Source organism: Delphinapterus leucas, chromosome 20 (assembly GCF_059928025.1).
Source record: "Delphinapterus leucas isolate spDelLeu-1000000601 "Yukka" chromosome 20, BTC_Dleu_Yukka2, whole genome shotgun sequence".
Lineage (NCBI taxonomy): Eukaryota > Metazoa > Chordata > Mammalia > Artiodactyla > Monodontidae > Delphinapterus > Delphinapterus leucas.
The window spans coordinates 49,706,818-49,731,581 of NC_143148.1; the positions used below are offsets into that span (position 1 = coordinate 49,706,818).

General features: G+C 38.1%; 1 protein-coding gene across 1 annotated transcript in view; it reads left to right on the plus strand.

Annotated features, from left to right (window-relative positions):
* The window catches only part of CNTNAP4 (contactin associated protein family member 4), a 268,480-nt gene extending 244,694 nt beyond the window's left edge, over positions 1-23,786 (plus strand). Inside the window, exons 18-24 of the mRNA XM_022583147.2 lie at positions 2,884-3,123; positions 4,566-4,790; positions 6,081-6,214; positions 7,056-7,143; positions 17,101-17,319; positions 17,651-17,722; positions 23,021-23,786. Of these exons, the coding sequence (XP_022438855.2) occupies positions 2,884-3,123; positions 4,566-4,790; positions 6,081-6,214; positions 7,056-7,143; positions 17,101-17,319; positions 17,651-17,722; positions 23,021-23,214 (1,172 nt within the window). The 3' untranslated portion in view covers positions 23,215-23,786. The remainder of the gene's footprint in view (positions 1-2,883; positions 3,124-4,565; positions 4,791-6,080; positions 6,215-7,055; positions 7,144-17,100; positions 17,320-17,650; positions 17,723-23,020) is intronic.
* Positions 23,787-24,764: the final 978 nt, after the last annotated feature.

Below are 24,764 nucleotides of genomic sequence, written 5' to 3' on the forward strand. Positions count from 1 at the left end.
CTGAGGAGAAGAAAATGGAAGTTTTCTTCTTTGACCATATTCTTATATGGAGAGGAAAGGGGCGGCCTTGTAGCGAAAGGCCAACTGTAGGTTTTAGTCTTAACTCTGCCTCTGACTAAACGTGTTTATTCTAAAATTTCTCAGCTATGCCCATGGGCTAGTCCCTGGACTTTTCTATGCCTCTAGTTCCTCGTCATCTGAAACAAAACAGCAGAAAACAAACAAGAATGAATGAATTGGAACCAGTGAAAATGGATTATTCAGTTGTTGGACTCTGGGTTATTTAGTTATTATTATGTCACTGGTAGAATGAGACAAACCCCTAAATCAGAGAGACTGTAGATGTTTCAGAGTGACAAATGCATAACAGGCCATGATTTAATGTTACTGTATACTATAAACTCTACACTGTGATTTAAAATACTGTAACACGAAGTCCATGAAATACACCAGGAACACACCTCTAATCCAGATTTCACTGTATCTGGCCCTCCTCCAAAGAGTGCCTGGGCCAAAGCTAAAACCAAGGCTGCAGGCTGCCTTCCTTTCCCAGGAAAGAAAACTCCAGCAAGGATGCCGAAAGAATCTCTGTCACAGACTTGACTGAGCCCTAGACTTTCTTACTGAGTTGAGTTAGCAGCAGCTTTGATGTGGAAGGAAGAGAAAAGATGTCCTCGGGGTAAGGGGAGAAGAGAGACTTCAAGGATGGCAGGAGATTGAGTAAATGTAGGACGGATGAAACAATTGTGTCAGCAATTCTGAAACTCTGGGATAAAAGCAAGTCCTTCTCTTCCTTGCCCACATAAACTGGAATTGTAAGATGTCTGGCTCCGTACCATACTTCATCAGGATTTATAAATAGAAAATATGACCCACACCCTTAAGACTTTCATATTCTTCATTGAAAAGACACAAATTATGTCAACTGAAGCCATTTGAATACAGATATTTAAATACAGTCATTTGAAATATAAGACTAAGTAGCATTAGTACCATGAGTTCAGAATTCTCAGAAATTCTTTTATTGTCCTTTTCATGGTGTTTCATTATCCAAAAACATAGAATTAATTGATTCAGAAATATTTATTGAGTTTTATCGACAATCTCAGTCCCAGGGACCCAAACATCCCTGTGAGGAAAGGCTGTACCTCTCTTCAACTTTTGAAGCACCAAGCTCCCATCTACTACTCCTAAGGTACAGTTGGTTTAGTGAATGAGTGTGTTAATTATTTACTAACAGTAAATTCATTGAGAAGTAATAATTATTATCAATATTAATTGATAATTAGTTATAATTATACATAATTATAATTATAGATAATTATAATAGTTGCACAGCTATTATGTGTCAGGCACTGTTCTTTGTTCTGGGGATATAGTGTGATTGAAATAGCCCTTATTGAATGTGTATTTTGCTGGAGATACACTGATAATATACAAGGAACACTGTACAAAAGTAAAGCTTTCTAGATGATGACAAAGACGTACTTATTTAGGGTCTTTCTGGCCAAATTTTGGTTCTGAAATACCAAAAAATAAACAAAAAACCAAAACCAAAAAACCTGTTGAATCTCTGAGAATAGGAGACCTTAGTTAAATGAGGCTAGATTAGGAACTAGCTAAATGAAGTTGGGGGTGGGCGTGTAGGGAGAGTTAACACATTCTGGGAAGAGAGTACAGGTACAGAGCAGGTGTAGGATCCTGGAGGTGAGGCAACATCGTCTGTTCAAAGATGAAGCTCCTTTTGAGAGGCCCCAAGGCCACCTAACTGTCTCTGGGTAAACCGCCCAGATTATTTAGACTAGGACACTATTTTCCTCCTTCAAATTCTGAGCATTAATGTATGGTATTCCTGGGCACCAGTGTATGTGCAAGTGCACCCAGAGCTTACATTCCCATTAAGATAGTGCTTTAAGTGACTGTCTGCATCAGGTTCACCTGTGTGCTTGTTGACCGTTTAGATTCACAGCCTTTTTTTCTGGTCCACACAATCAGTATTTCTTGGGACAAGCTCCTGACCCTGTATTTTAAGAAGCCTTGCCATGTAGTACTCATATTCCTTAACGTTTGAGAACCTCTGCCTTAGAATAGCAGGGTCTGATTCTACCCAAACACTGTAAACCCCTTCAAGGGTGACTTGGTAAATACATGTTGTTATATATTATTCAATAAATGTTACACCACTGTGTGTCCTCATTAATCCCCTTTCCTGATTTCGTTGAGAATCTCTAACAATGAACATTGGTCCAACACTTAAAAAAAATTCACTGGGAAATATGCCTGACAGAAGCAAATACTCTGGTGCTCAAACTGATGCTGTGTGTTTTTGATGAAAAGATAACAACCAAAAGATCATATCAACGCACAGTCAAGTTAGAAAAACTCAGGGATTCCTTCATAGTTCTCACTAAATTAAAACTGTCCCGGCATCAGGATCAGGTTTCAATGTGAAGGACGAACCACACTTACCCACAAATATATGCTTATTTAAAATTGCAAGAAAAAGGTTAGTTTCTACATAAGAATATCAATGCATATCACTGTTATTTTGAATGAAAGAGACTTTAAGTTCTTTAAAATAAAGAGACTGATTAAAAAAAGTCTCCAATTTAAAGTTTAATAGAACTCTTTTAGAAAACAAATCTATAACAAATTCAACCTTTGGGGAAAAAAAACATGAATCAATGTTTTATCTTTTTGAATTCTTCTACTATTTTGTCACAAATCGTGCTTCTAAAAGTATATTGGCTCTTCAGACTCCAGTGGTTCTCTGTTAAGGCCATGATTTTGGCCGCCCTCTGTGAGGCCTCAGTTTTGTGTGGTCTTAAAATCCTGAACAAAACACCTAGGAACGTGTTTGCATTTGCAGTATTTCTCTTTTAGGTGGAACGGCCACCCGACAGAGGGGCTTTCTGGGATGCATTCGGTCTCTGCAGTTGAACGGAATGGCCCTGGACCTGGAAGAAAGAGCCAAGGTGACTCCGGGAGTGGAGCCGGGCTGCAGAGGGCACTGCAGCAGCTACGGGAAGTTGTGCCACAACGGCGGGAAGTGCAGGGAAAAGCCCAGCGGCTTCTCCTGTGACTGCACCTCCTCTGCATACGCAGGGCCGTTCTGCTCAGACGGTGAGTGTGACGTGGGTGCCCCAGCAGCAAGACAATCCAACGTGAATAAAACCTCCCACAGTTCTTTTTCTGTGTAGCTATTTGAAACAAAAGTATTTCCATTTCTGAATTTTTTTTGGCAAATGGCCTATTTTATGCCAATGACATTTCATTACTTAAATATTTGCCGCGGTTCTTTGAACACCCTGTTTATCGATGGTAAACCCTGTAATAGTCGCCTCTAGGTGTTGTAGAGTGTTGGCTGCGCAGTCTGATCTTTTCTATCTACAGCTAATGCTCTTAAGTAATATGGGTGTCAACAACCAGTCCCATGGGCAGTTCTCATTTTTCAAATCATTAAAAGCATTATTGTTATTTTTGAAGATGGTCAGCAATGCAAAGACATTTAGGAAGCTTTGTTGTTTTACCAAACAAATATTATTTCCAGGAATATAAATAACGTTTCCGTTCAGTATTGATGTGTAACAACATAGAGATACGCGGTCGTTTTGCTCTGTGAAATGCCTACTGTCTGTTGGTGAAGTGAAACAGTGGGCTGTTTTTCAGCTGGTCTTGTTCACTGATCCGTGTCATGGAAGAAGGAACGAACTGAGTGTAGTGCTCAGCGTTCTGAACAGACTTCCATGAATAGACAAATGTTTGCTATAGTTCCTCATAGAAGAATGTCAACCAGTTTAATTCAGTTGCTTTATTTAAGTGTTTCTGGGCTACTGAACCTTTACCTGAAGGAGGCTAACGAAAACTGGCTGCAAATTGAATCAGTCCCTGATTTGCAATGAAAGCCTTTGAGATTATTTAATGGAAAGTTGGCCAAAGTGCACTCTCCAGGTCATCTACTTTTTATCAGGAATAAGTTATCATTTGAAATCAACCTGTGGTAATCAATCACTGCTGCTACCATTCTATGCTTCTCACGTTTAAAGTTAGAACTAAGACCCGTGTCTTTACATCCTCATGTCTTTATAAGAGGATGCCTTTGTTTTCTGGATCTAAGTGATTTCCAGTTCATCTTGCTAAGTGTAATCAGGAATATTATTCTGCATCCACATGTTATGTAGTATCTCAAACGTGTATCTATACGTAGTAAAAATAATAAACAGGCAAAAAACCTAAAGCCCTGAGGGAGTGGAGATGTTGCTACATTTATCCGTGAGCATCATCTGAAGCTCACGTTCAACAACTGCCCTGTATAGTAATGGAGGAAAGCAGAGTTCTGGGATCCCGAGCTAGTTACCTCTCCCACCACCCTCTTCACTTTTATACAAATCTATTTGGTGTGTGTGTGTGTGTTTATGTGCGAATTTAGGATATTAATCTTGTGTAAGTAAAATGATTTTTAAAAGTGTGGATAGTTATTTTTTAAATTTGAAAAGTATCAGTATAACCGAGACAACATCCTTGTTTCTTAAATTTTTTAATGTAAAATGTGCTTATCATTTCAGAGATTTCTGCCTATTTTGGATCTGGCTCATCTGTGATTTACAATTTTCAAGAAAATTACTCCCTAAGTAAAAATTCCAGCTCCCACGCGGCTTCATTTCACGGTGACATGAGGCTAAGCAGGGAAACGATCAAGTTTAGCTTCCGCACCACACGGACCCCGAGCTTGCTGCTCTACGTCAACTCCTTTTATAAAGAATACCTTTCAGTTATCATTGCCAAAAATGGTGAGCGCTGTTCAGACAAGGGAAAACTGGGTTAGAACATTAGGTCAGGAACAATGTGGATCCTTCTCATGCTCCCGCTGCTCAAACTACAAACAGGAAAAGAAGTGTGCCTGTCCTGTGTATTCAGTTTTGTGTTTTCAGTACTGTCCTATCAGCTTAATCTAAAAGGACTATTTAAAACACTTAAAATGCCTGTATCGCTTTATAATTTTGGTAATTTAACACAATCAGTGTGAATTTTTAATTTATGTAGATAAAATATTATATTTTATCATTGCTAGGATCACTTTACTCTTCCATGTATCAGTATCAGTTTTGTGGTTCATTTTGAAATAAGATGCCTATTTGTACATAACAAGTAATTTCCTTTGAATCAAAGTAGAGAAGTTTTGAGAGAATGTTAACAAACTAGCATTATGTGTAAGAAAACTTCCACAAAATAATCTGTTGGTTCTGATTTTCGGCCATAAAGTAGTCACGGGAAATGCTAGTACATCGATGTAGGGTAATGGTATGTGGCTTAGGACGTGTGTGCTACAGAAAACCACTTACTGTTATTGTTCTCTTCCCTTTATCTGGATTAGAGATAAAAATGTTATGAGTAAATCCTCTGGGTGAGGAAAACAAACGAACATACAAACATGTGAATATATCATTTCAACTAAATCAAATATGGCCCAAGGTCACTGAACACCACAATAAAAATAATATTGTCCAATAAGTATATTTCTCCTCACTGTATACATTTTGAGCTTGAAGCTTATCTATATATATTAGGACATTTTCTCTGTTAAACTGGAAGATATCCTGTGAAGTAAATTTATTGACATCTTTGCAGGCAATTAAGTGAGTAGTGTTTGCTTATAATAATTCCATTCATCAGTTGCATTTCAGGAATGGTAGATATATATTTTTTGAAAGATGAGATGATAGAAACAGCGTTATTGCAATATTCCACGGTAGTTTGGCGCTTCATAATATACTAAATCTTACTTTTTAAGTTAGAGGCTAGTACAGGGATTTGCAAATGCTTGCTCACATATTTGACAAATTAAAATTTTGCAGGAAAGAGCCTGCTTATTCGCAGCATATTTGCTCTTGATTTTGAAAATAGTGCAATTTCACATGGAAACTGACTTCTAGGGATTATGAGGAAAGGATACATGCAAATGAACTACTGTGAATTTTCCCCCAGAAATAAATAAATATCAAAACAGGACTCTTGAGTTTTTTTAAGTCGTTTTTAAAATACAATTTTAACTAAAATATAACTTTTTCCCCCTACTTTAGGAAGTTTGCAGATCAGGTACAAGCTAAATAGACATCAAGAACCCGATGTTGTTAACTTTGATTTCAAAAACATGGCTGATGGACAGCTTCACCACGTAAAGATTAACAGGGAAGAAGCAGTGGTCTTTGTGGAGGTAATAGAGAAAATGCAACAGAAGCAATGGTTGAAATTATGCTCCCCGGCAAGAAGGACCTACAGCAGAAATTGGATAATGGATAGATTAAACAAAGACATCCTTTCAGTTGCTGCTCTTGGATAGATCATAGACCATCAGACGTGTTCAGTGTTTTTAAGCAATAAGATTCTGTCCAAAATATTATTAATATTTGATACTTAAAATTGCCAAACTTTCCTATTTGTTTTGCTTTACTCAGGAGGGAAATACTTTCTAGTTTAGCATATTATGCTATTGGTAAGAGCATTGCTACTCTAATGAAACCAGTTTACTTCAGATGGGTATGCATGCAACCATAATTCTAGCACAGAAATTAATGATTGCAATATCAGAATAAATTTTAAAATGATGTGAATTACAGCAGAGAAAGTTGAATTATTCACTCTACCAGCTTTTGAAGAAAAGCACTAATATTTCAGCCCTCTAGGTAGAGGAAAATTTCTTAGCTGAATGACTCAAGTGAAAATACCCAGCTAAGTAAAAATATCAAGATGAGAATAGCTTGTATCTTTTTGTTGGTTTTCCCCATTTTGGCTTTCTTATACAGTGGAGAAAAATAAAGTGATATAAGGGGATAGAAGGTGGGGTGCACTGGTATCTGAGGGTGCACAGAAATAGTTTAGAAAATAATATTCACCTGTATAAATGACTAACTCTTTAAACTTTGTTTTCCTCAATCTTTGGGACCATATTAACTATTGCCTATTTTATCATTTTCTTTTGTCTTCCTTTGCCTCCTGTCCTCTTCTCAACAACGGCATCCGTTTGGATGTTTGCACCTCATGTAACAATTTTATAGATTGATGAGAAAGCGAGGAGACAAGTCCACCTTGCATCAGGTACAGAACTCAGTGCGGTCAGATCCCTTGTACTGGGCAGGATTCTAGGTAAGTAAAAGGAATGGCCTTTCGCCTAATCATGATGCATAAACATGGACCAGAAGAGTCATATGCCAGACACACAGACACACACACACACAGACACACACAGACACACATACACACACGCCACATGCAAATTCATCATGCCAAAAGAAATCTCTTGCATAATTTCATTTCTGAAGTGAATGATAATCAAGGCAGAAGCTGTACTTTCTCAAGGGTATATGTAATCGTGAGTAGGGACATTGTGCAAGATGAGCAAGCATGCTACTTTGATAGTAATGCCACTCTGGCGTGTGCCACGCTGTCAGTCCAGCATAATGAAACACGGTATTGCCCTCACACTTCAAGAATATCAAATAAAAGTAGAAATAACAGACTGTGTATCAGTCAGCTGCCAAATATATAAACCATCATCTAATGATAAAACTAGGATTAGATCTAAAAGAAGATGGAGGAGGAAGCAATTGCTTTTCTGCTGCTTAGTGAATTTGCTTTAGGTTGTGGCCTGGATCCTGTTTGCCTTGTTGAGATGCAGTGGCCAGCCACTCCTGCTAGAACCCAATGACTTATAACCCAGTGTCTATCTAAATGCCTTATAATTCTTATTTCTATCCACTAGTTACTTCTGATAATAGCACTGAAGTAGAAACATACTCTTGCCATTTTAACATCAAAATATGTGCGCTTTTTTTTATACTTGCCAGCAAGGACTAAACGGAAAGAGGGGCAGTACATTTTAAAAGGGATTTTCTTTTTAGTCATAAAAGTGGGGGTGGGAGACTTTCTGTAGTCTGGTTTTCCTTCCTAGTTTGATATTTGACCCTAACCTCGAATATTTTGTCCAAGATAATGAATGGAATCTTTTATTTTTTTGACCTTTTCAGTTACTTATACCTTGATATACCATTTCTTGCATTCCCTGTACATAATCTCCGAATCTTGAGAATGTTTGATCAGACCTGTGGGTGAATGATCAAAATATCGGCCCTTGAGAAGGTTAATAGTTAAGTTGGTAAATATTTATAGGCTTTCTGGTACTATGATAAGCACCAGTATTGTACGCTCTTATTCTCCAAACAAGCAGGGGAAGTATCAATTGCATTGCTCTTCCAGTATGCTATAGTGGAGACAAAAAATATGTGCAAAGTACTACTTAGATACTTGGAAGCTTAATTGGAATATCCCAAGTGAGTTTCATAGTATAAGTTACATAAATTCAACTACAGTAATTAAAAACTCAGATAATTATAACCAATCCCGATTTCAAGAGCTCCTCAGTCTAGCAAGGTCTGAGATGAGGCATTTTACATAAAAATGTAAAATGCAAGATAGAAAATTCTAACAATTATGCATAATGTTGATAAAATCATATTTTTGAAGAAATAACATCTTCAAATTTAATGCCAGAGTTGCTGATGAAAATATTTTGTGTGAATAGAAATAAGTCAAATATATTATAAAAGAATTGGGAAACTGATCTGCATTTTATGAGGAGGATTGTATTACTCAAACAGTAGAATAATAGCATTCATTATATAAATATTTGTCTCCCTTTTTATGATGAATATCGCAGATTAATGAGGAGTTAAAGATGTTAATGTTTTCATTCAAGAACAGAGTGTTATTAAAATGCATATCACTCATGCTGAAAATTAAGATTAAAGTTCAAAAGTAAGAATTTGGTACGTGCCTAAGGTGTGGATCTTGACCAAGGACTAATATTACATTCAAATCATTTGTAACTCAAAGGAGACTAAAAATTTATGGTCATATGGTATGGTATATGAATTTACAACAAAATGTTATGTACTATATTATTATATTGTAATATGGTATATTAATTTATAGCAAACTTGATGCTAAAATGGAACTAGTAGTTTTCCAGAGAGTTACTCAGTCTTGAAGTTTCTTATTATGTTAGTCAGGGTCCTCCAAGAAGCCACTGCCAAGACAAAATTAACCATGTGAGGATTTTATTAAGGGGACACTTGTGAAAGAGAACGTGTGGAGAGAGCTTGCCAAGACTGGGAGAGCCATCAGATGCCATGCAGCTCTGCCTTCAGGTGAAGGAGAGAGGGAGGGAAAGTTAGACAGAAGCATCCTAGACTTCTGTGCAGTCAACAAAGGTTAAACAGTCTTTGGGGAGCCCATGAGTCTGTCATCCATCAGAGGAGTCCCATGTTTCCAAAGGATGGGTCTGCCTTAGAGTCCCTGCTATGATCAGCTGTTGGCTGGGAACAGCCCATGGGAAGCAAGGCACTGGCCCAAGTATGAGGATGGATTTCAGAGCCCAGCAGCTGGGGCCCTTGGTCAATTCCTCTCATCTAGTTGGAGGTCTGCAAGGCACATTCTCATGTGCTCACACTTATCAACTATGTTTTTCATTTTTGTAAGTCTGTTTGGCTCCCTTGTTCATTTAGCACATACTTTGTGATCACCTGTTGTGTACACAGAGAATGCCACTCAGCAAGGCAGACACTGCATCTGCCCTCACAGAATTTATGGTTAGTGAGCATACAGATAATCATTATGCAAAATGTTCCTGTGTATCTAATTGAGTATAATGTACCCTATGTTGCTTGGGATAAAATAGTTCCAAATTATCCTCCAAATTAAAATAAATTAAAATACGGTGGGACTTCCCTGGCAGTCCAGTGGTTCGGACTCAGCACTTTTACTGCCGGGCCCCGGGTTCAATCCCTGGTCAGGGAACTAAGATCCCGCACGGGGCAGCACAGCCAAAAAAAATAAAATAAAATAAATACTTGTTTCGTTTTATAATTTCTGAATATTTCTTTTAAGGCAGCAGAAAAAAACATTGACCAGTTTTTTGGGAGGGGTTATAATTTGCCTATTTTCAACCAAAGACTTAAGGATATGACCATCCACTGCCACTTTAGATGGAAACCCAGAAATAAAGGAAATTCTTCCCCTCTTTCACTTTTCTCCAGTACTCATTTCTTAAACTTAGGAAGAATCATGGGAATAATTTTGGATTACTGTCACTATTAATCAACATTACTAGCAGGTGTTGAAAAGGAGGGTAACTTTTAGAAATAATAAGTTGTACTATGATGACATGGAAACCATCTCTAACTCCCTACTACACTTAAAATATTTAAAGACTCAATAACTTTGGCGTTAGTAGTCATTAGTAGTTGGGAGCCAGGGTGAGATGATCCAGCTGTTTGCCAAGCAGCTCGATTTAGATACTCCTGTATTCAATAAAGTACATTAAATTTGCTTTTCATATTTAAAATGCACTATAAAATTAAACTCTGGGTTCTATATCTGGATACTTTTATATGTTAGAATCATATGTTTTATGATTTATTTGAGTAGAAGCTGGATGATTATTTTCACTCATCCTGAGTAGTAGCTTTTGTATATTAGAGGTGATTGATGACCATTGAGGATCATTTCTCTCTTCTGAGGCCATAGAGCCAGGGAGTACACTCAGATTACCGCAGTGGAGGTTTAGCCCAGATGTAAATAAAGTCTGTAGTCATCTAGGAAAGGACATCTACTCAGTCTCCGATGAAGAGCTTTGAGAACAATCTCAATGTGTCAGGAACCGTTCATGTAAAACTCACTTAAGAGCCCAGACGTGAGGAAAAAACATGAGCCAGGTAACCTAAGGGCACTGCAATTTTGTAAATATATTGTGAAACGTCCCTTAAGATAATGGAGGTGTTATTTTAAAAGCACGTTTTAAAAGAGAAGTATAGTTTAGAGCAAGAAAAGTAAGGAATCTACTTAAAGTCATTTTTTTGTATTCATCAGCTTGAGTTTTGAAAATTTTAATAATTAAAATGTCATAGACCATCTTCAGTACTTAGCATGACTTCATCCTTGTGGCGGCTTTAATCGTTTCCAGACAGTCAGCTACATCACTTTGAATGGGCCATACCTAGAAACTTAAAAACAGCTTTTCTCCTCATCGTGACACCCCAGCATCGATCAGAAGTGTCATGTTCCAAAAGCACAGAGCACTCATGACACTGAAACATATTATCTGATATTAACTATGGAGCAAATGATAAGGTAGACAGTGGGATTTTGTCAGAGGCACATATAATCATGAGTACACGCTCCAGGTGGGATGGGCAAGTGTACGCCTTTGACAAGGACGTCACCTACATCACTTTCACTTGGCCGTCAAACATCGTAAAACAGAGGTCAACTTACACTGCAAAAAATACTAAATGATAAAAGCCAAAGTCACAAATCCCAAATTATATATTTATCAGCTGCCACAATCTAGAAGCCTTCATACAATGATAAAACTCAAATAATTTCTAAACTAAAAAGGAGAAAGCAATTGTTTCTTTCTTTAATTACTGACGTGCTTTAAAATGTACCTGTACCGGGAATAAGTAAAAAATAAAGCCATGATCAGGGACTTGCACTATTGTGTGCGTGAATTTATTAGAGACCAGGCATTGATGGATGAGAGAGAGAGGATGGAATCGACAGGAGGTACGGATACAGGACCTTTGGGGTGGAGAGAGGGCACAGCCACAGCGAAGAGATACTGGACCGGCCAGCCTAATGATGGTCTATAGCACTAGTCAGAAGAAAGACAGTGAAATGTGAATTCTGCTCGTGTTGTCTGTTAAGTATAAAAGAGGGTTGGAGATGGTTTCCATGTCATCAGAGTAAGATATTGTTACCTATATATTATCCTCCTCGCTTGATAGCTGCCAGTAATGCTTGTTAATGATGATTGGAGCCAAAAAGTGTTCCTACATTCCATTCTCATTTGTAGAAGTGAGTACTGGAGGACAGAGAGAAAGCAATTCCTCTCTTTCTATTCTTCCTTCTGAAGAGGCAGGCAGTCTGATGTCGTTTCTTTGTTAAGCATGTTCAAAATGTGTTAAGTACTGAGGCCAAAGTGAATGATTCCTCAATCGGCTCCTTTAAGAGACCTATTTACTCAAAGATTATATAAAGAGACATCTCTCTATGATGTGATTATGTAATTAATCAAAGGAGATATGCAGGTATAAAGTTGTTTTGCTAATTCATTAAGCTTTTATTGGGTCACAGTTCCACCACATGAAAAAAGAAACCTCAATTAAGATCATTGCATACTCTTGAAATTGCATAAAACCTCTCATAGCAAATGTGCCCACATTTTGAATAATGATATAATTTAACCTATTACAAAATGACTGAAAATTACTATTCAGAGGCTGAGTGAAGTTCGACTATTTATTACTTTTTTATGTCAGGTATGTAATGGTGCAAGACCACTGACAGCAAAAATCGGTGGGTACGTCATGGTGGGAAGAGCCAGGTTGCATCAAATAAACTGGGTTCATATTCCTCTATAATTAATAGGCTGTATTACATTTGCTTTGTTTATCCAAAACTCATTAGATTAAGTTCTGAGTTGTGTTTACAGATTGTTTTTTATGTTAGAAGAGTTTTCTAAAAGCCTGAAGACGTTTTCACTCATTGTGAGCGGTAGCTTTGGTATATTTAAAGGCAGTAACCACATAGGGATCATTTATCTCTTCTGAGGCTGCAGAGCGAGGAAGTAACTCAGATTTCTGCAGTGGAGATCTAGGCCAGATGTAAATAAAGTATGTGGTCAGAAGGAAGAGGATGTCTACGGCATCTCACAGAAGAGCTTCAGGAACGGACTTCAATCTCAGGGACATTTTATATAAAACCTGCTTCAAAGCCAAAGGGTACACAAGAAAGTTTAATTCAGTTACTTAAGGACACTGTGATTTTGTAAATGTCCAGTCAGATGACACTTCAGATGACACAGGTCATGCTGAAAGCAAAAGAGAAGCTCAGGTTACCCCGAGATGCCTCACTATAAATAGTTTGTACATTAATCAGGTTCTCAAGGTTGTATCTCAGAGCAGTAGGCTTGGTTGGCAAATAAATACCGTTTATAAAAAAAACTGCTCCTTTATCCACACAGTATTTGCTGTCTGCTTTGCCATTTGACTTTTCCACCAACTGTTGTTGTTGTTGAATCCTTGCTGTAATTGCCTGTGATGGTAAAAATGTCCTGCTGGTCATTAGCACGGCTCCTTTGATTCATTGCACCATTTTCTGGCAAGCTTTATTTATCTTTATGGTTTAAAGGCATTGAGATCCTTTTTTAAGGTGGCCCCTTTTCCATAGGTATGGTCAAACTACTTAGGTTTCTTTTGAGTTATTTGTTTTGTTTTGTTTTTCTTTGTTGTTGTTGTTTTGACAGCCACAAGAAGTTTCATGAAGCACTTCTTGTTTTAATTGTTCTTTATTTACTTCATATCCTTTCCAGAAACAGTCCTCTCTCTGCATAATAAATAGAAAGGTGCTTCATAACGAATTTTACTTCTTGTTACTCTATTTTCTTGTAGAACTTTTGGTAGATTTCTTTGCAAAAGCAGAAGCCATTCCCTTGGTTGGAAGATACAGTTGAAGCTAATTTTTTAACAGGCAAGACCACCTGCAAAATCTGAGTCAGTTAAGAATTTTTCTAACCGGAAACATCCCAAACATAATTGTCTTATCAGGATTTCAATGAAGTAAGAGGCATTTATCTACAATTCCCCCACCTGTGCTGTTCTAACCCTTACATGTTGTTGGCATTTCAGGAGTCAGATAATAGGAAAGATAAATGTTTTTGTCCACTGGCTCTATGAACACAGTTGTCAGTGCAGCTCTCTGATACTATGTACTGCTTATAAGCAACTTAATATAGCTGTTAACTTCATCTGGACTCAACTCTGGGAAGATGGATGCAAAGTCCCATAGTTCCCTTTCTCTCCAGATTCTAGTTCCGACCCATTGACTTTCCTGAAACAAGGGAGTTGATGGTCTAGCGCAGCCAGGTGGGGTGCCTGGGGGCTGCCAGTGAGACAGTGTTGTGAGACTCCCTGCTTCTGGTTGGAAGAGAGTCTGGGGACCAGCCTAGAAGAGTCTTAAGGGAGACCCTGGATTGTGTGGATCCTGGAAAATGCTTGGCTTGCAGAGACCCCTGGACCCCGTGGGGAAAGGGCAGCATTGAAAACTCAGTGCTTCTGTATTCCCTCTTTGCCGAGGAGAGAATGACCTGAAATGTGAGGATTTCCTGACTCCTGAAATTTGGACCATGTCCTCTCTATCCTGAGGTTGGGTGGGCATTTGGATGGCAGCTTCACTGACAAGGACAGCTGCTACGCTGTCTACCTTCTCTGGGCGTCAGCAACCTAAGGAAGGCAGTGACAGAGAATCAACTAGCAGATGAGAAAAACAACCCTATATACAACCCTTGATTCAACAGCAATCAAGTGGGAGAGAAATCAAAACAACCAGAATGAAGCTATTCAAGGAGACAGACCCCATCCTGAATGAAACTAAGTAAGAGCGCTGTAAGGAAATTCTAGCAAAGCAGCAAAAAGACCTAGAGGAACTACAATTATGATTTTTCCAGACTAAAAAAGAATGATCTTTGTGGATACTTGAAATCATCCCCTGGAAGAGCAAGTGAGTGAAGCACGTGACCCACCCAAAAACAAGTCCTAAAAGATAGAAATCAGAAGGGAGATTAAAAGCAGTTAAAGAATATGCAGAGGAAACCAAACGTGAATACTCGGCAGTCCAGAAGGAGAAAAAGGATGAAAGTGAAACAATAGCTGCTTGCACAGCACATGAAATTTTCCAAGCTAAAGAAAAACCTGCGTCTGCAGATTCAAATGGGCCACCGTGGTCTATGCATAAGAGATGAGAGGAGATAAACAGCAGGGACAATCTGATAAAAATTCCTAAGTCACAGGGAATCTTACAAAGTTTAAGAACGAAGTGATAGAGCCAGAAGATGCTGGAGTAAGATATCTAAAGACGATTAAGAGAATAGGGCTGTGCAGAGTCATCCTTAAAATAGACACACAGAGAATCACCTAATCCATCAAGATAAATTTCTGTTCCAGATACACTCCATCACATTTTCTAATTTATTTCTTCATAGCATTATCAGTCTTCAGAATTTTCATCCATTCCCGTTTCATGTTTATCGTCTGTCTCCCCTACTAGAATGTAAGATGCTCAAACAGCAGGGAACGCGTTGCCTGTATATTTAGCTCTTAAAACAAATATTAATTGACAGACTAGTTTAAGTTTTAGATTTTAAAGCTTTTTTCTACAATATTTTATAATAGGTAAATATTTTCAGTTTAAAGGTGTAGGGTTTTTAAAAGTTGCCTCATATCAGATTTTTACCAGAGAAGTGAATTTTATCTATTTACTTTTTTTGTTGTTGTTCAAAATGTAAGATTTTTTTTTAAGGTCTATAGAAATTTTATTCAGGATTTAAACCTTGTAGAAGAAATATGAAAAGCACTGTTCTGATTATATTGCTATTAAAGTATATTCCTTTTTATTCCTTGTTAAAGTAAAAAAAAAACCAAAAAACTCCGAAGCAAGAATGCTGTCTTTTTCTAAAAATATGTATATTTGAATGTATCTCCATCCATTCAAATGAGTGACTGCTGTGTGGGGGGACTAAGTTAGTTCTTTGGTTTATACACATTGATGAAGCGCCTCCTATGTAACCGTGTGGTGCTGGGTGTTGAGGGTTCCCTGTGTGCTCACGGAGCAGCAGAGTGATAGCCTCTCAGGGCTCTTTGTGCTACGAGGCAGGACAGCCTACTGGTAAGGACATAGGCTCCAGAGCTAGGATACCTGGGTCTGAATACCGTATCCCCCAGCACAACAGGAAAGTGATGTAATCTGTCTAATTTTCAGATTTTTTAGAGTGTGATATTCATGATGCTAAACATCTAATCAGTATTTTTATTAAAAACGTATAAAACGTGCATGAAAATGGGGCAGAAGGAAGTGTTCTTCAAAAACCTTGATATAACAAGACAGGCTTAATCAGAACAGAGTTGCCCAGAGTCATTTCAAGAATAGATACCAAGCCAAAAAAAAAAAAAAAAAGTACACCGCAGAAGATATAAGTGGAGTGAAGGAAAGAATGTGTCAATTGTAAACAAAAGAAGCTTATGATTTTGGAGTCCAACAGGCCTGGAGTCCAGTGCACAATGCCAACAGCTGAGTCAACCTCAGGCAAATCACTAAAATTCTGAACCTAAAGCGTCTTGTCTGTGTGACTAGAATAGGATTCTCATGGCTTCTGTAAGGTTTAAACACAAGCATGCAAATCCCTTAGAATACTGCCTACCGTATAATAAGCATTCAGTAAATTCAGTATTTATTATATTAGTTTTTGAAAAGGCCGAAATGCAAATGTTGGTGTCCCGGTATGTGCAGCACAGGGGAAAGTAGTCTTGCTGCTTTATGATCATGTAGGATGGGTGGATGCATTGTAGTCTGATAACATTTGAACGTTAAAAGTCTACAATTAATTCCCCTTGTTTAGATTTCATGCTTGCCAAGCATGAAATATCTTCTTCACTGTAAAATTATGAATTAATATCTTGACACTCAAACCAATCTCTGTCCCACAGTAGTTCCATATTAACTAAATGCTCATTAAAATGGAGGGGGGTTATCTATGTATAGGGGGCACACACATAGCTCAGTCTGAGTGATAGGTGGACGGTGAAACAGGGAGAAAAGTCAGTGAGGTATGAGAGTTTTCACTGCTGTACGTGAAGAATTAAGAGTCTCTAAAAGCTTTTGAGATACAACCTCTAACATGATAACATCTTGCAGGAACCCTGATCAGTTCATTATCTGACCCATTCTTGTAGAGACTTTAATTATTTCCAGAGAGCTCTCAGTATATTTAATTAGCCATACTTAAAAACTTGTCTTTATTAGCCTGGGATGTCTCACCAGTAGTTGTGGAAAGAGTTAATGGATCTCTTGTAATAAAGATAAAAGCAAAAGGAATTTAACAGCTGAGTATGTATTGCTGTTGCGTTGTCAAGACTTGGAATATTCCATTGTGGCAATGCCCGTTTGCACCTTCACTGTCATCAATCCTGTGGTGTTTCTTTGGCTTCACAGAACACAGTGACGTGGACCAGGAGACGGCGCTGGCAGGTGCACAGGGCTTCCTGGGCTGTCTCTCTGCTGTGCAGGTCAGCCACGTGGTCCCGCTGAAGGCCGCTCTGCACCGCAGCCGCCCAGCCCCCATCACCATCTCAGGACATGTGACGGAGTCTAGCTGTGTGGCCCAGGCTGGCACCGATGCCACATCAAGGGAGAGGACACACTCCTTTGCAGGTGGCCTATGGCTCTTCTTTTACCCAGTCCCAAACACAGCTTGTCCACTGGATATTAAAATCTTTTAATGCTGGGACTCTGTGTTCTCAGGATGGTTTCTTGAAATTGGTTTTGTTTAATTTTCAGTCCTTGCCCATTTCTCTCCTAGATTCTCAATTCTTTATTCCTGTGGACCATTGCATGTGGGCATTGCTTAAGGTTAAAACTGCAGACATCCCACACTGACCTCTGTAATTCTGTTCTGGTTTTAAAAGTTTATGAATTTTTAAACATTTCTTCTTTTTACTCACCGATATCCCCCTCTTCCCCCTTATCTGTCCTTTAACTGCAGATCATTCTGGAACAAGAGACGACAGAGAACCCGTCACTAACACAATCAAGAGTGACTCTGCAGTAATTGGAGGTAGTAGAAAGCATGAGCGAGCTCTTCCTATCATTGCTAATGATGAGGTAGTTAGCACTAGAGAAGCTGTCTGTGGAGAATCTACACATGGCCCAAGAGTTAGGCAGTGAATCCTGAGGTCAGTGGGGTGCTTTATTATTTGTACTGGATTGTCTTATAGAGTCATCCTGAATTCCCAGCTTCCTTGGAGAGTTTCAGTGTAAATAATTTATAATTCACTGAAACATCACACTCAAAGAACGGTTGTTACACTATGATACTAATGAATATCATTTAGCTTGATAATGGCCATCTCCATTCCCTAGGGTGTTCTGACTGGATTTGAGGAAGTGTCATTTTTTGCCTTCTTGGACACATCACTGCTTCTGCAAGGGTTTATGTAAGAAGTAGGAAAAACCTGAGATTAACATTAGAAGCATATATTTAATGTTGCCTTAATGCTTAATCAAGGTGTATACTTCCATGGTTTAGATGCTCCTCTCAGTGAATATTACATTTTTATTTGCATTTTATCAAATACAGAGCTAATGGAATAAGGGTGGTTCATATTACTTTATTATTTTTTTTAAATATATTTATTTTATTTATTTATTTTTGGCTGTGTTGGGTCTTCGTTGCTGCGTGCAGGCTTTCTCTAGTTGCGGCGAGCGGGGGCTACTCTTTGTTGCGGTGCATGGGCTTCTCATTGCGGTGGCTTCTCTTGTTGCAGAGCACGGGCTCTAGGCACACAGGCTTCAGTAGTTGTGGCACGAGGTCTCAGTAGATGTGGCTCACGGGCTCTAGAGCACAGGCTCAGCAGTTGTGGCGCACGGGCTTAGTTGCTCCACGGCATGTGGGATCTTCCCAGACCAGGGATCGAACCCATGTCCCCTGCATTAGCAGGAGGATTTTTAACCACTGCACCACCGGGGAAGTCCCAATACTTATTTTAAATTGCAAAATTAACACAAAAAGTTTTAAATATATCTTCCTGGCAGTAAAACAGCATATTCTCTGAGACATAATTTACTCAAAACCAACCCCCTAACATAAACCTTTTCCTTCCTGATTAATGGTCTTAAGAATGTTATTAATCAGATTATTGAAATGTTAAGTGGCTCACCTTTCCTCCATACTCTGCATATGATATGGACATAAAAAGTAAACAATTATTTTATTGTCAATGTATTGCCAGGTAACGTGATTAGTCGTATACTTGAGCAACTTATGTGGGCTTTATACCTGATTCATTTGGTTCTATTTTTTACACCCTTACTCATGTAGACACTGACTTCCTTTAAGAACTTAGAATTTTATTTAGACAGAGAAGAGTACTGGTCAAATCTTTGTGAGAATATTAACATCCCCATTGCTTTTTCAGTTGCTTTACTTTTTATCAAATTAATGAGGTATAAATTAAAGATGCATAAAATACGTTCCTCATTTAGTCATATAACAAGTGAAAAACAAAAACTAAAACCCTGTTAGAAGAGTAGTTAATAACTGCATGTCTAAAATAAATATATCAATATAGTATTAATACAATCTATGGTAAAAACTCATTTGAAGTTATAGCATTTAAAATGTGCTCAACATTGCAACTTGTTGGGATTCCTAGTCAGACAAATTGTCTCAGTCTCATAACGGTGCTTTTTCTGTGCATTTAACTGGTATAGATATATAGTCAGGATATAGGTAGATAAATATACAGATTTAGATATAAATAGTTATTGTATAGTCAAGCTAATGTTACAGCAAGTATTTAATCTTTGGAATATTGTTTGTAAGTCATTGTATGTTGGGATGGAACACACAATGGGAACAACTAATAAGTGACCTGTGAAATTCTCACTTGACTCAAGTGCACAGAGCAGAGCAAGAATTATGGAAGATTTGCTGCTCGGGGTCTCGCCAGGGTCCACAGATCCAGGAGTGTCTGCTTTTGATCATTGCAGACTGAGCTTCAGGAGCAGAGCAGCTGGTCGTGGCCATCTAAGCCCGGAAGGCCTCTCCTGGGGTCACGCGCAGTTTCTCAGCTAAACCACAGAATACCGTTCTGTAGCGTGTTGCTCCATCTGCTAGCGTTGTGGTAGAGTTCTTCACTTGTTGTCGTGTTACTCATAAATTGCACCCACTGTGTAACAATAATTAATCCATTTAAGTAGTTTCCAACTGGCTAATTCCCCCGTGTTTTACATTTTAGGTAATCTTTTTCTTCAATTACAAACAGTAAATAAATAAATAGTGTGAGATGGGAAAATTGATTTAATAAGATATTTAAAACTGATGACTCAGACACTGTAGAGGGTTTCTGGCCAGAATACACAGATATGAGTGCTCAGATTTAGACAGAAAGCTACATAATTTCCCCATAAAAACACATTCACCAGTTGGCAGTGTCACAGAGTGCTGTAGATGGCCATATGTCATTTAGAGTATCCTTTTTCCTTTTTTCTTTTTTTTTTTTTTTTTTTGTATAACAGGTTAGATCAAGGTTTTTCGTGGACATGAGAAACCCTGACATAACACTGTCTCCAGTTAAAAGGGAAATCACATGCATGGAGCAAACCATTTCCGGAGTCCAACCATGATTTTGACTGTCTGGGTGTCCTGCCTGGGCCTGCAGTAGCCTGCCCTCTGTATCTACTTCATCAGCTTTCCACACTGAAATTGTTCAGAATCTCTTTCTTTAAACTAGAGGCCTATAACCAGACAATAGAAATATTTATAGCAACTCAACTGATTACTTTTCTAAGATGAAAGGCAAAATATATAACATCAAATGGATACTCTGATTTAAATTATTCTTTATTAATATGACCAACTATGAAAAATCATATCCATTAGTAAATTCTTCAGATTTCAAGTACAGTACAGAATTTAGTTACCAGGTTTATGTTGGATCTATCAACAAGGAATTGCTGTCCCTCTCAGATGAGGCTGACCTCGCCAAAAATCGGCTTAGCCCCTGGCGATATTATGATTGGCTGTAGTGAATCTGCCCATCAGATCATGTGCTGTGGAATCCATTGTGACTGATGAGGACTTTCGAAGTTTTGGCTTCAGTTGGATTTGTTAGAGTTGTTTATACCTAATTTAAACTAGGGTGAAGAGTCCTTGTTTTACGATATGAGACTCCATCCACATCACATGTTTTCATTGTACCTATTTTCATCTGAAAACACTATATTAGTACCTCCACTGATTTCATCAGAAGAGTCTAAGTACAAGGGAAACTCTCTAACTCATGGTGACAGACAACAGTTTTCCAAATTCTATTTTTCATTTGAAAACTTGGCTTTATCATTGACATCCTACATTGTCAGTTGTTTTTCTTTTCTTTCTTTTCTTTCTTTTCTTTTTAATAAATTTTAAAATTTTTATTTATTTATTTTTGGCTGCATTGGGTCTTCGTTGCTGTGTGTGGGCTCGCGAGCAGGGGCCTGTCCCCACTGCAGTGCGGGGACCCCTTCATTGTGGTGCCTCCCCCCATGAAGCATGGGCTCCAGGCATGTGGGCCTCAACAGCTGTGGCACACAGGCTCAGTAGTTGTGGCACACGGGCTTAGTTGTTCTGTGGCAGGTGGGATCTTCCCGGACCAGGGCTCGAGCCCGTGTCCCCTGCACTGGCAGGCGGATTCTTAACCGCTGCGCCCCCAGGGAAGACCTGTTTTTCTTGAAGTGACAGATTTACTTCATTTTAAAGAAAATGTCTGCCAGATATCCCAGTTAAAACAACCATAGTTTATCTGCCAATCATCCTTTCAAGTAAAAACAGTGTTCTTTAAAGGAAAAAGCAGCTAGTTCAGTTCACAACTCAACTCAGATGTTCACGCTAGCATTCTTCCTGGAGACAACCATCATACTTCACGCTGCAGTAGAAGTACTTTACAAATACTTCCCATGTCATCACACAAAATGTTAGAAGGACTTACGGCCAAAGGTCACGATTTGGTAAAATGCGTAATTTTTAGTGCTTCATCAAGGATATTCTTAAATGAATCTGGTAGTGCAATGCCTGCTTTCTACTTTATGAATTCAGTGACCACTTTTAAAGTTTGGTGGCCTTGCCTTAATTCATGCCAAGGTACCAAGAAGTTGACCTAACCTTGTTTTGTCCTATCAGTGGATATTACAACACAGTGAAAAAGGCATCTCAGAGTTATTATGAATAGTTTTGACCCTGTGGACCCCTCACAGTGTCCCGGGAACCACCAGGGATTCATAGATCACACTTTGAAGAAGACTGGCTTAACGTAATGCCAGGATTGGTAACCATTTGGCATAGCTAACAGTTCTGGTATTTTTTATTTACCACCAATTTTTTATTTACAATCAGGTGTTTCAAAAAATCAATATTCCTCATATAGATATAATTACTCTATGTATTCGTATCGATATATTTCATTAGTCAAGATTATTCGTATACATAACTTGCCCCTGCTATTTATTTAACAATATAACAAATTATTGATAATCAAGTTCATTAAAGTGTTTACATTTAAGGGGATAAATTAGGAGATTGGGATCAACCTATACACACTACTATATATGAAATAGAGAAACAACAAGGACATACTGTCTACCCAGGGACCTAGACTCAATATTTTGGAATAACCTATAAGGGAAAAGAATCTGAAAAAAATAGATATATATGTATAACTGAATCATTGTGCTGTGCACCTTAAGCTAACACAACATTGTAAATCAACTATACTTCAATTAAAAAAGAGACTTCCCTGGAGGTCCAGTGGTTAAGACTCCATGCTTCCCCTGCAGGGGACGTGGGTTATCCCTGGTCGGGGAACTAAGATCCCACGTGCCGCATGGTGCAGCCAAAAATAATAACGATAATAAAATAAATAATAAAAAATGTTTACATATTTAAGTATTAGAAACACATTTGATTATTTTATGATGTTACTATTACTCTATAATTTCAAAATAATTAAAACTTGTCTGGGTATTAATGTGAAGTGACCCCATGGTCTTAGAGTCATGTAGGTAATACCTTGTGTTATTAACATATTGTATATATAAGTGCACTGAATGAATCCAATATAATATGCATTCAGAGTAAATGAAGGTGAACCTACAAGACTGATAGAACTCAGAAGTAAACAACATATTTTGATACCACTTGATCCAGAAATACCTAAGGTTTTGATATTGATTTGAAATTGATATTTCCAATTTATATATATTAGATGCTTGATTTCATTAGAAAATAATTTTATGATGACTTCTTGAACAGTGAAGTCTACAGTTTCTGCATGGACAACAATTCTGATTTTGTATTTCTTTTCTCTTCTCTCACCAGGTTTGATAGCTGTTGTGATCTTTATCTTGCTGTGCATCACTGCCATAGCTGTCCGCATTTATCAGCAGAAAAGGTTATACAGAAGAAATGAGGCAAAAAGGTCAGAGAATGTAGGCAGTGCTGAGGCTGTTTTGAAAAGTGAGCTTAATACACAAAATGCAGTCAGTGAAAATCAGAAAGAGTACTTCTTCTGATTGGCAGCAGTGATTTACCTTATAATTACAGCAGTCTGATTTAATAGCCAGGGGCTCTCAAGGGACAAAAAACAGTTCTTACACTGAATGTACAGGCAATGGATTTGCAGCACTGCCATGTTGCCATGTCCAGACTCGAGACAGCTCCAGGAGGCCTCATCCAGTGACATACTTCCCACAGTGGTCATTCTATATAACAAGGAGTTTTAGATATTGATATTAATTTCCAACTGTTCTGATACGATCTAAAACAGAAGTTTAACCCACTTGAGAGCTACAGGTTTTCAATGTGAAAAGTGTAGCCCTGGCCTCTCAGCCATAAGTGATACCTAAGTTGTGTGAGAGGTAAAAGTCAAAATTGGACTATAATGACCTTGCTTTATTTGAGAACATATTCTGTGTTTGCTTTAGTGTCCCCATGGTGTTATTCATAGACCTGGAAATGCTTCTAAGATCCTGTTTGGCTGGTGTTTGCATCTTCAGTGGCCAAAAGTATATAAACCCCTTTGCCTTTCTCTGTATTGCATTCAATACAATTTATCAGTAGTGTTGAAATATGTTTTGTTGTCACTGGTTTGTTTGTATTGCTCTTTTTCTATTTGACTCTTCTCAATGATTTTGAAAACTTTGGGTTTTGAGTGTCAGGCTCCAGCTCTGAACATGCAATTCATATGTAACAAGACCTACAAAGTGCATTGCTCATCAGTATGTGATGTCTTGCCTTTAACACTTTTCTGTTTAACTTGCTCTCACGGTTCGGTATCAGCAGTAGTTAAGACCCTGGGTAATGCCAGTTTCCCAAAGAGTGTGAAATGTTTTCACGTAAACTCGTTGATATAAAAAACACAATTCTTAACACTTCAAAGAATTGTTTTTATTTACAACTGTAATATCTCAAATGAAATATACTTCCGAGAATATTTTCCCCCAAACCTTATGTCAGTTTTCTTTATAGGTTTATATTTCTATTTTCCTAAAGTTTATCACCCACTTTTCTTTGATCTCCCTTTACTGTATTCCATGGAGCATCTTCTTATGTATTAGAAAAAAGAGACATTTGAAGTGTAGAGCTCCATTCTTCATTCTAAACTGTATCCCCCCGCCCCCAGCTTCAGGCATATATTTTGCTGTGCACTGACATCCAGGATGTACTTTTTGAAATATAAGCTGCACCATGCCCCCTTTTTTCAAATCCAGTAGAGTTATTCAAGAATGCTCCTCCGAAGGGGTGATGGCATATTACATGTCATATTCTAAGTCTGTCGTTCTAGTCACTTCTCATTTACGATGATGGGGTATATTTCTCAAAAAGAACCAAAAATCAATATAACTTACTAACTAGTTCATTTTGATTAGGAGATATATACATAACAGAAGTTCAAATAATTATCAATAACTTTATGAAACTTGCAATAATTACCCTTGAGGCCATGTAAACAAGATGCTTGCATGTAGCTATCTTTGAATTCCACAAGCCAATTGTATAGCAGAGGCACTTTGGAATTTACACTCACACTTTACAGGTGTCTGCCAAGGAAAAACTGGATTCC